This window comes from Monodon monoceros, unplaced genomic scaffold (assembly GCF_005190385.1).
Source record: "Monodon monoceros isolate NGI ecotype Baffin Bay Population unplaced genomic scaffold, NGI_Narwhal_1 Super_Scaffold_3, whole genome shotgun sequence".
Lineage (NCBI taxonomy): Eukaryota > Metazoa > Chordata > Mammalia > Artiodactyla > Monodontidae > Monodon > Monodon monoceros.
The window spans coordinates 4,289,199-4,301,364 of record NW_021703780.1 but is presented as its reverse complement, the minus strand read 5'-3'; the positions used below and the strand labels follow the sequence as shown (position 1 = coordinate 4,301,364).

At 47.2% G+C, this 12,166-nt stretch overlaps 1 protein-coding gene across 9 annotated transcripts in view; it reads left to right on the top strand.

Annotated features, from left to right (window-relative positions):
- The window catches only part of RPP40 (ribonuclease P/MRP subunit p40), a 61,298-nt gene that overhangs the window by 38,991 nt on the left and 10,141 nt on the right, over positions 1 to 12,166 (top strand). For 7 of the 9 annotated variants that reach the window (XM_029243600.1, XM_029243601.1, XM_029243599.1 and 4 more), the window contains 2 exons: positions 8,135 to 10,895; positions 11,072 to 11,203. In XM_029243600.1, the coding sequence (XP_029099433.1) occupies positions 10,713 to 10,895; positions 11,072 to 11,203 (315 nt within the window). In that variant the 5' untranslated portion in view covers positions 8,135 to 10,712. The remainder of the gene's footprint in view (positions 1 to 8,134; positions 10,896 to 11,071; positions 11,204 to 12,166) is intronic. The other 2 variants (XM_029243598.1, XM_029243606.1) reach the window with 2 other exon arrangements.

Below are 12,166 nucleotides of genomic sequence, written 5' to 3'. Positions count from 1 at the left end.
CCAGAGTCAGACTGCTTGGTGAGGCCACCAGAGAGTTCTGGAGGTCCCTTGATTGAAGATTTTGTGGTGGGTTTTGTTTGGTTCTTTTAATTTATTTGTTTTTATTTTTGGCTGCGTTGGGTCTTCGTTGCTGTGCGCGGGCTTTCTCTAGTTGCAGCGAGCGGGGGCTATTCTTCATTGCGGTGCATGGGCTTCTCATCGTCGTGGCTTCTAGTGTTGCAGAGCACAGGCTCTAGGCGCACGGGCTTCAGTAGTTGTGGCACAAGGGCTCAGTAGTTGTGGCGTGAGCGCTCAGTAGTTGTGGCTTACGGGCCCTAGAGTGCAGGCTCAGTAGTTGTGGCGCACAGGTTTAGTTACTCCACAGCATGTGGGATCTTCCCGGACCGGGGCTCGAACCCGTTGTCTCCTGCATTGGCAGGCAGATTCTTAACCACTGCGCCACCAGGGAAGCCCCTCGTGGTGGGTTTTTCAGCATGCCCTCTAGGCTGAGGTGCTACCCTTTGGGGGCATGGACTTTCTCCTTGAATATGACCAGCACGATGCCCAGCACATAACAGTGCTCATGAAACAGCATTTCTCTCTTTTTCCTGCAAGGGAGTTCCAGAAAAAGAACCACAAGGAAATTTCAGAAGAGAGACCGCAATGTACAATTGAGGTAGATCAGGAATGTTTTGTGGTTGAGGGTGATTTGAACCAAGAATCGAAGCATAGGCACATTTGTTCACCAGATTCTGTAGTCTCCCTGGTATAGTTCAGGTACTGCCACAGGATAAGAATGTAATAGTGATGAAACAAACACAAGAGTTTGCAGTCTGGTGAGTCAGACAAATGTTCATCAAATAATTGCGTAAATAAATATAAATTTAGTTGGAAAGTGACCTAAATGCCCAGTGAATATGGGGAAGTAAAGTATAACATGTTTTTATTTTTTTTTCTTGAAATACAGTCGATCTACGATATTGTGTTAGTTTCAGGTGTACAGCAGAGTGATTTTTTTTGCAGATTATATTCCGTTATAGGTCATTACAAGATATTGGGTATAGTTCCCTGTGCTCTACAGTAGGTCCTTGTTGCTTATTTTATGCATAGTGGTGTGTTACTGTTAATCCCATGCTCCTAATTTGCCCCTCCCTTCTCCTTCTCCCCTTTGGTAACCATAAGTTTGTTTCCTATGATATGACATGTTCTTTGGATTTAATATTATATAGCCACTGAAATTGTTTCAAAGAATTCTGAAGTGATTGCAGTAGCACTGGTTATTTAAAAAGGGGTGTATAAAAGCATAGAGTGTAATCTCTATTTTACAAAAACAAATGCATGATTGCCTCTGCACGGGAAAGTTGGTTATAGCACATTTTTCTTGTTTCTAGAGGTAGGCTTGTAATGATATAAACTTCCTTCTTAGAACTGCTTTTGCTGCATCCCATACATTTTGGGTCATTGTATTTCCATTTGTCTCTAGGTATTTCTTGATTTCTTCAGTGACCCACTCGTTGTTTAGTAGCATGTTTAGACTCCACACGTTTGTGTTTTTGCAGTTCAAACACACTCTAACCACCCTACATTTCACTCCCCAGGGGAGTCCCAGTTGGCCCCTGCCTCTCGGGGACGCTCTCCAAGATCAGTAAGTGGGTCTGACCCAGGCTCCTTTCAGATTACTGCCTCTGCACTGGGACTTGGAGTGTGTGAGATTTTGCACATGCTCTTTAAGAGGGGAGTCTCTGTTTGCTACAGCCCTTTGGCTCTCCTGAACATAAGCCCCACTGGTTATCAAAATCAGATGTTCTGGGGGCTCATCTTCCCCGAGCAGGAACCCCAGGCTGGGAAGCCTGATATGGAGCTTGGACCCCTTTCTCCTTGGGGAGAACCTCTGCAATTCTGAAAACTGGGGCATGTGTCTGACTATATTGCATCCCCTCCTATCCATCTCACCGTGGTTCTTTCTTTATGTCTTTAGTTGTGGGAAATGTTTTCTACTGGTCTTCATCTCATTCTCATAGATAGTTGCTCTGTAAGTAGTTGTAATTTTGATGTGTCTGTGGGAGGAGGTGAGTTCAAGGTCTTCCTGCTCAGCCACCTGGGCCACCCTCTCTGGTGGGTGTCTCAAAATCTGGGGTTTTTTTTTCCCTCCATCAAAGGGGACAGGAATTGTTGACGTACTCCTTTCTAGAGTACTTAAAGCAAATATGTTTCCAGTTTGAATATTACGGCTAATGAAATTACCAGAGTGATGCATTCTTAATTTTGCTCCTTGATGCTAAGTGCACGTGACAGGTCTGCTGAGTGTTGCCCCTTTGCCATCCGGCGGCAGGCGGGGACTCACGGGGACTCGCGTGACCCCAGCTGCTCTGCCTGCCTCCCTGGGAAGGGGCTGCGTTCAGCTGTGTCCTCCCTCCAAGCTTCAGGAGCCCAAGACTCACTCTGTTGCTGAAAAATAGGAACCACAAGCATTTCTGGTGGTTTACTGTAAGGTGCAGTGATCTTCCTACAGCTTAAGGAACAGGTTCTAAAAAACAAGTATCAGGTAGAACAATTTTGCACACATTTTCAGGTTAACCATGAAAAAAAAATGTCCACTTGTTTAAGAAAATGCCACGATTTATGCTTTGTGATAAAAATTGTTTAATGATTATTAATTGTCAAGCACCATGACCAAATATTTCCGATATACGCAATGTATGTGATGGACAAATTAGTAACGGAACAATTAATACTCTAATACAAAAATATCAAGAACAGGCAGTTTTCAAAAAGAAATTTAAAACTCTAAAATAGGAAAAGATTTTAAACATCACTAATAAGAAATAAATATAAAAGCATACATATTAAAGGATCAGATTGGCAGAGATCAAAAAACTCACAATTCTCAGCATCAGGAAGGAACTGGCAACGTGACTTCTTACCATCAGTGGGAATTACCCACAGATGCGTTTCTGTAAGGCTGCTTTCCAAAATATTATGACAACTTAGAAGATGCACATGCTTTTCTGACATGACGGTTACCTTCGTCCAGGATTGCTAAGTACGGCATTATTTATGTCATGTGACCATCAGTGGGGAGCTTACTGGGCCCAGTCCCTCTGAGCTGTAACTCACTGGATTCAGGGCTTACACTTAGCCCCAGGGGAAGCCCAAGTTGCTGTGCTGGTGACTGAAAGGACATTTATTCTGGGCAGAAGGATCACAGATTCTAGAGCAGGGGCCCTGACATGTTGTCAGAAGGAACGCTTTTCACTTCCTTCCATCAGATCACGGACATCTGCACAGGGCCGTCCTGGCAACTCTGCAGATGAAGGCTCACCCACGCGGCTCCCGCTCCCTCCGGGGCTCAAACGGCTGCTTTGAAATCTTCCTGCAGATCCTTATCTAGGGCAAATCCTGCTTCTCCACCCTGTCTGGACTAGAGATCGGCTGGGCCTGAGGCTGTGAGGAAACAGCAGGTTCCTCCTTTTCTCACTTCTTTACCACCTTCGTTAAAGCTTTGAGTTCCAGGGACAGCAGCCTTGTCACCCCACTCCGTTTTGGAACCTGGGCCACATGGACACCCCGAGTGTGTCCCGCCCCACCAAGAACGCTGTTTGCTCTGCTGGTGTGAATGTCTCTATACGTAAGTGCCCTCAGATGCTCACGGTAGTGAGTGTGGTTATTGTGGTGTGGACTGTGTTGTCACGAGGCAGAATTTGGGCCTGGAGACCTACTTACATACACTTGGCACTGATTTACATACCAGCCCCTGACAAGTCACTCCAAATACTTGTCTACGAATTCAGCTATATTGTGCAGCCAACCACTGTTGTAGCCAGATCTGCTATTAAGGGCTTCACACACATGAAGTACTGAGTAGATGTGTCAAAACGTAATTGTGATAATAATAAATTAGGGCTTCCCTGGTGGCGCTGTGGTTAAGAATCCGCCTCAGGGGACACGGGTTCGAGCCCTGGTCCGGGAAGACCCCACATGCCGCGGAGCAACTAAGCCCGTGCGCCACAACTACTGAGCCTGCGCTCTAGAGCCCACGAGCCACAACTACCGAGCCCGAGTGCCACAGCTACTGAAGCCCGCGTGCCTAGAGCCCGTGCTCTGCAACAAGAGAAGCCACCGCAATTAGAAGCCTGCAGACCGCAATGAAGACCCAACACACCCAAAAATAAATAAATAACTTTAAATAAAATAATAAATCAGCTCAGGCAGCTCACAAATACAGCTGCCAGTAGCTGCTCCTTAGCCCTGGTTCCTTGTGCTGGAGCGACGTCTCAGTCAACATTCTCTAGGGAAACTGTGCCTTTCTAACCCACCGCAGGAAAACAAAGAAGGAAAAGAAACTACCATTTCTTTACTGTCTTTCATCTGGTAGGCACTGTCCTAGTGCCGCGGTTATTTCCCATTTCTTTCTATTACTTAATGTGAAATCTGCATAGTTTGTGTAGTTGGTTGGAGCAGAGAACACACAGGAAAGATCACGTGGATTGTGAAGCCTGCCCGTAGGGCTTGCAGTACACAGTCTGCACCACTGCACCGCAGCTCTTCGCTGACCTGAAACCACAGATACTACCAAACCCTATATATATGTTATGATTTTTTTCCTATACCTACACACCTATGATAAAGTTTAATGTATAAGTTAGGCATGGTAAGAGATTAACAGCAATAACCAATAATAAAATAGAACAATTATAACAGTATACTGTAGAAATGTTGTGTGGATGTGGTCTCTCTCTCAACGTATCTTATGGTACTGTACTCACCCTTCTTCTTGCGTCTGGGTGACGAGATGAAGTGAGGTGAACGGCGTAGGCATTGTGACATAGCGTTAGGCTACTACTGACCTTCTGACCATATGTCAGGAGGAGGTTCATCTGCTTCCGGTGATCCTGGATTCTCAGCCGTGATGACGTGGACGGTTGGGTGCCAGGAGCAGACGATGTCCATGGCGGGGGAACCCAGGCGGAACAGAGCCGGACAGGAGAGATTTCATCACATTACCCAGAATGGTGCCCAGTTTAAAACATGAATTTTTTTATTCCTGGAATTTTTCACTTCATATTTTTGGACCGTGGTTGGCCATGGGTAACTGAAACTGCTGAAAGCGAAACCACAGCTAAGGCGGGGGGGGGGGGGACTACTGTACCATTTTCCAATAAAAAGAGTCAGGGTTTCTTGGAGAAAAGGCTAATTCTGGCACTGAGGTGGAAGATACAAGATGAGCCTGGAGCAGCTTAATAATGCCAGAAACTAAGAAACTGCTTTTTTTTAAAAAGTATGGAAATGTCAAAAAAAAGCTGACCTGGAAGAGCTCCCAATGGCTCAAACTGGAACAATGTGAGCCAGCATTGGATTATTACCCAGAGGGCGCAGTCGTCACCGGATACAGTAATGACCGTAGGCGAGATTTGGTCCTGAATGCAAACATTCCGAGGGAAACTTAAAGGAGACACAGTATATTGGCCTCAGATATTTCCTCCAAATATTTATTAGTAAATTTTTATCTTATTTTCTTTAAAAGACCTATGAGTATTCAAAGCAAAAATTATAACATTGTATCGTGGGGTTTATAACGTGCAGATGTAAGATGTATGTCAACAGTAGCACAAAGGATACAGAGAGGTAAATGGAACTGCTCTGCGGAGAGGTTTTTATAATGTCCACGTATGAAAATAGTACACTAGTAGTTCTAAGTGGATTGTAATATGTGAAAGATGCATATTGTAACCCCTGGAACGACCACTAAAACAATGCAAAGAGGTGTCGCTTTAATGCTAGTAAAGGAATTAAATGGAATACAAAAAGTATTTGTACAAGCATGCTCATAGACCCTTGGGCCATAGTAGCCCAAACCAGCAAGTAACCCAAATATCCATACATAGAAAAATGTATCAACAAACTGTGATATGTTTACACAGGAGAATACAACTCAGAACTTAAAGGAGCAAACTACAGGGGCACACACTGTGGATGAATCTCATAAACACACTGCTGAGTGAGACAAGCTGGCCGTGACACATTATTGTAGGATGACAGGCAAAATGAACCCGTGGTGATTGTAGGATGACAGGCAAAATGAACCCATGGGGAAAAAAAATCACAAGAGCGTTTGCTTGTGGGGGGAGAAAAAAATTGCCTGGGAAGGAACTTGAGGGAATTTTCTGGAGGTGATGAAAATATTCTGTTCTTGAAAGGGGTGACGTATACATGGGTGCATTTATTTCTCACAGTTAAAGTCTGTGCCTTTCAATGTATGTACCTCTTACCTCATGAAAAAGAAAAACAATTGAAAAAAAAGTGAAGGGTGGGTAGTAGCTTGAGGTATTGATGAAAGAGAAATGGCAGATAATTAGGAGTCACTGAAGCTGGGTGACAGGTCTCTTATAGCATCTTGCTATTCTGTAAATGCTTAAAATTTTCTGTAACTGCTTTTATCAAAAACGGAAATTGGTCTACGGTGTTAGCCGGTGAGGTGTTGGTTTCTTCGTGGAGGAGGGAGGGAGAAGTGATGGCGGGGTGTGTCGGGGAGGCCGGAGCAAAGCTAATGTTGCTTTTGGCCACACAAGCGTGTCCACTCTGTAATGATCCATTGAGGTGCCCGTGGATGCTTCCTGCATACATCTCTGTATGCATGTTACATGCCAATAAAATTTAAATGCTGCATATTTACACAAAAATCCTAACTCAGTATCTCAGAATAACAGCAGGGTTTTGTCTTGTTTTGAAGCGGGACACGTTCACTGATGGTCCCATCAGATGGATTTTAATATTCCAAAGTATTCATGTCCTAACCCTCAGATGACCCCTTAGAGTCTTCCAGGTTTTGCCTCCATTTGGTAGGTGGCGTGATTTTTATTTTTTATGATGCGATACTTTTTCCAGAGCAGCTCACCAGGACCGCGACTCTTAGCACAGCACCCCGTGCACAGTGGGCACTCAGAACCTGCAGAACTGGGTTGAATCAGGAATAAAACTAGTGGAAGGGATGCCGAGGGTGGTAAGTAGGCTGTGCAGGTGAGGCTGAAAGACCACGACCCAGCAGTGAATGCTTTTACTTGATGAACCATTTGGAACAAGTTCACCCAAAGATGTGGGTTTAAAGCGATGGTCTTCAGCCTTGACCAGACCCCGTAATCACCTGGAGAGCCATAAAAAATACCAATGCCCGGGACTCACTCTAGGGATTCTGATTTAATTGGTCTGTTGCACTCGGGTTTAAGGAATTTTAAAAGCCCCCCAGGTGATGGTCCTGTGCAGCCAGGGGTGAGAACCACTGACTCAGGGCTGTCGATGCATTAGCTGCAAGTGATTTCCGCGTGTGCTTCGGGGTCTCCGAAAACAGCTTTGCGCTGTTAAAAGCAAAGGGTTACTTCTTACTCAGCAGCAGGAGGAAATGTCTTCTTAGCAGATCTGTTTCTGTGTCACTTGCTTTCAGAGTCAGAGGTGGTTTTAGACACGGTAGTTTGATTTAGTCTGTGTTGAAAATAATAAATAGCCTACAAGTACCAAAAAAAGATGAGAAGAATTTGCCAACATGTGGAATGCATTATGTATTTGTCAAATTTCTCCTGTGATTAGTAATGAAAACGATATTGCTGGGGCCTGATTTCCTCAACTCAGCCCTTGGCCATTTCCCCAAGTTATTCCAAGTCTTTCCAAGACACTTCACCACTCTCTCAAGGGGATTATTCCCAAAGGTGAAGAGTACTAGACACTGAAATCTCTGCACAGTCTGTTCCTACTGCAGAAGTGTCCACCTACAGAACCTCGAATGACTAGGGAGGCTGCATCAGTAGTGGGTCCAGTGGCAGTGGGTGGGCTCTGAAGACAGGTGGACTTGATTCCCAGTCTCAGCCCAGACACTCAGTAGCTGTGAGGCTTTGGACAAGTTACTGGGCTTGGAACAGCTATATAAACCTCATTTTCGAGAAGAGGCATCCTTATACTGAGTGCACAAATGGCAGTGATTCTTCATCCCTCCCTGTATCCAAGCCCTTTGAAATGTGATTTTACAGCTGCTCCCACTGAGAGGTAGAATCTGTTCCTCCAAACTTTGCATCAGGGCTGGCCAGTAGAATGCAGTGGGCATGCCAGTGGGCCAGCTTGGGACCTCGGCTTAAAAGGTCTTAGATGCTTCTGCTTTTTCTTTCAGAACCCTGCCGTCTCCATGACAACAAGCCCATGTTAGCCTGCTGGATGATGAGATACTTCAGGGAGTAGAACCAAGGTGCCCAGTCAACAGCCAGCTCCTCACCAGCAGCAGAGCCCCCTAATCAACCTGCAGCTGACCACACGTGCATGAAGGAGCCCAGCTGAGACCAGAAGAATTGTCTAGCTGAGCCCAGCCTGAGCTAGGTGAGTATTGGGGTGGCTTGTTATGCAGCAGTAGCTAACTAATACATACGCCCACTGCAGACAGGATGCCAGGGTTCAATGATATGTTCATCACAAGTGACTTGGCAAACAGTAGGCACCCAATAGGGGCTGGTTTCCCTTTCCCCTTGTTTAAAGTTGGATCTCTTGAGTTATACAGAAATTCTTGTCATCATGTATGCTTGTGATTGGTTCTTAAATGCACTCAGTGCCCCACCTGACAGGAGGAAAGAGGCAACCAGAGTCTGACCACTAGGGCCCAAGGCCAGATTGCAAAATAAGAAGTTTGTCTTTAATCTGTTCCCTCCAAATCTAAACTCTGGAGGTCAAGGTTGTGGACAGATTTGAAGACATTGGGCTCCACCCTCTGGGGGCCCCATCTTCCTTCCTTTGCTGTCTGATCTCTGGAAAGGGGGAATGGGCCCACACCAAGAAGCAGCTGGGACGCAGTGGTTGAGCTTCGGAAGCTTTCTGCTTGCACCCCTCTGCTCCCTCCCTGGACTTGACACCGTCTCTCCCCACCCTGGGTCTGAGGAGAGATGTTGGTAGTGCTTTCAGCTCTAGAAACCAGAAAAGCTGACACAATGGTATGAACAAGCAAGGGCAGATGAGGCCGCAGAGGTTGGCAGGGGCCAGGTTAACTAAACTTTTATTCAACTGCAAGGAGAAGCCAGTGACAGGGTTTAAGTGGGGGCGGGGTTTGCATATATCATGTTGTTGACATTTTCCAGAGATCAGTCTGGACGCTGAGTGGAGGATGGACTGTAGGAGGACGAGACAGCTGGGAGGCTGTGACTGGCAGTGGACTAGAAAGAGAGGAAGGTTACTGGCAGTGGTTGTAGGGTGGAGACAGTGGGGAGGGGCTGCAGAGCCATTTCAGTGAAGCATCGTGGAGAAAAGCTGGAATGAAACGGGTTCAGTAGAGAATGTGAGGAGAAGCAGCTCTAATGGAGCAGAGAAACAGCGGCAACGCAGAGCGACCTGTGGTCAAAGGAGGTCTGCTTGTTTAATGCACAACACGAAGGCATGTTTGTCCGCTGACAGAAACCACCCAGTGGGGAGGGAGGGAGGGAGGAATGTGATTGGCAAGGGACATTACACACGCAGAACTCTGGGGAGGGAGGCAGAAAGGACTCCTCAGCCCCAAACTGACTTGAAGTTGCAGCTTTCATCTTTGAAATAAATAGGATTTTGGCCTTCTATTTCATAACACAGGACACCCCGCAGATCATATCCTCGTCTCGCTTCCCTGTAAGAACACCTCTGAGTTCTCAACACTCAAAATGCACAGCAGCTACTTATCTCGCCATACATTTTCCAGCTGAAGTTCATACGTATAGAATTTACACCAAGCCTTCAAAACTTAATACAATATTTTGGGCTTCCCTGGTGGCGCAGTGGTTGAGAGTCCGCCTGCCGATGCAGGGGACATGGGTTCGTGCCCTGGTCCGGGAAGATCCCACATGCTGCGGAGCGGCTGGGCCCGTGAGCCATGGCCAATGGGCCTGCGCGTCCGGAGCCTGTGCTCCGCAACGGGAGAGGCCACAGCAGTGAGAGGCCCGCGTACCGCAAAAAAAAAAAAAAAAGAAGCAATGCTTTAAGCATTCTACATTCTGATACAATATTTATAAGGTATATCTAGGTGCCATATTGTGATTTAGGAAATCGGTAGTTTTTCGATTCACTTGCTAGTCCTTATCATTTTTCTTTAAAATAATGGAAACAGGTTTTCCTTAGAGTGTTCACAGAGATAATCTGACATCTAAGGTACAGGATACTGACATTAATGGCAGAGGACTTTCCAGTCTTAGTTTTAGATTTGTAAATACCTTCCAAACTACTTAAGTTCTATTCTTCCAAATCTTATAGTAAAACTGATGCTCCATAAGGTTGTACTACAAATATTCTGCTGTTTTGTGTCCTCTCTGCATAGAATTGGGGCTGTGCAAACACCAGTTTGAGAAGCACGTAGTAGTACGGCACTTGGAGTTGATCAGAAAACTTAGATGGAAAAACGCATTATCACTATAACCTCCAATAGCAAGAAATTCTTAAAATCGGTTCCAAAAGGATATTTTTAAAAGCATCTTGAAAGTGGTTCTGAAGGAGTCTTAAGGAGCCCTATTAAAGGTATTATGTATTACCTTTAGACACAAACTTCCTTAACAATTTGGGAAGGAGCAACCTGGGGCCTAGAGGAAGGATTCTGGCAAGAGAACTAATTTCAGGTAGGGTACCTTGCAGGTAACCATCAGCGAGCTTCTGCGTAGGCCCCCCAGAAGCCTAGGCCCGCTCCCAGCACTAGCCCCGCCCCTACCCGGGACCGCCTCAACACGTGCGGCGTGCCTGCACTGCGCATGCCCGCGGGGAAGGGGCGGGGCGAGCCGAACGCTGGCAGGACCTGCGTGCGGAAGACCATGGCCATGCTGTGTCGGCTGCGAGAGGTGCCCCGGCACTTGCTGGTCTGCGAAAAGTCCAACTTCGGCCACGAGAAGTCGCGCCACCGGCACCTCGTGGAGACGCATTATCACAACTACAGGGTGAGTCCACATCCCGGGCCCGCGGACCGCACACCATCCCGCCGGCGGTGGAGGCTTGGCGAAAGCCGCGCTCTGCTCCCCCGCCCTCGGCGCGCGGAGGGGGTGGGGGCCCTCGCCAGGCATGCTGGGAACTGTAGTCTCTAGCCGCTCCAGGCCTGTGGTTTGCCCCTCCTCAGGATCGCAAGTCCGAAGATGCACCGGCGCGGGGCGCTGTTCCGCCTTCGGAGGGAGAAGCAGGTTGGCGTGCGCCTGACAGAGTTCGCCGCGCCTCTGGCCACTTACTCCTGCCTCGTCCCGCTGCGGGTGGGGTGCGTCCCGGGGAGGGGCGAGGCGGGGACCAGGCACTGGCGGGTGTGCCCCGCAGCCCGGGACGGACCCGCCCTTTCCCCATCCCGGCTTCCTTCCCCCGCCGCGCGGCGGAGGGTCTTTGCAGAGCCTCGTGCGGAGTCCGGGAAGCTGCTTGCCCTTCTGAACCGCTTATGGGCGCTAGTTTGATACCTGAGAAATCTCCCCCTTCGCCTGCTGCCTTCTGCGTTGTCCAGCCAGAGTGCACCATTTCGGCAGCTCTTGCAGAAATTCGCCGAGGCTTCCCTGCTCGCATGCGCAACTTCAGAGCGATTTTCGCTGTTGCTCCGTGAAAATGTCACCCTCTCGGGCGCCTTTTTCGCGAATGTGATGGTTGAAGCATCGGTGAGGTTAATTATCAGTTTATCCAGGATCTGCTGAGAGTAGAAGAGAACATTCCTAATTCCCAGGTAGTGTATGCTGGGCGGGCTTCACCAACCCAGTTAAGTGGAGAGGGCTTCAGAATAAACCTTACAATGAAAATGCTTTAAGCCTTTTCCACTTTAAATAGACCAGCCTAATCTCAACTCAGGCCTGACTGGCTGGTTTCTCAGACACAACTGGTGACCCTGGTCCTTCAGGGACAAACTGGTGTCCCAGCTTTGGGAGAGTGGTTTTTCAAGGTGTGGAGCACCTGGGCGACGTTTGAAACCTGTCAGGTTGATTATCTCTGCTTTGGATGGAAAGCTCATCACAGACAGCAGTCGGGGATGTGTACCTTATCTCTCCCGTCCCATCTGTAGAGTTTTTCTTTCTGTAAAGTGTAAACATCCAGCAGACTTCTGCTTCCACGTAACCTTTTAATAATTGGTGTCCCTAAATTCCTTATGCCCTAAGGAACAGTTCCTTTGATTCCAGCCTGGTACTAGGATACATAGATCTAGGGATATTCAATTGTACTATATTTCCCTAAAAATTAACTAATG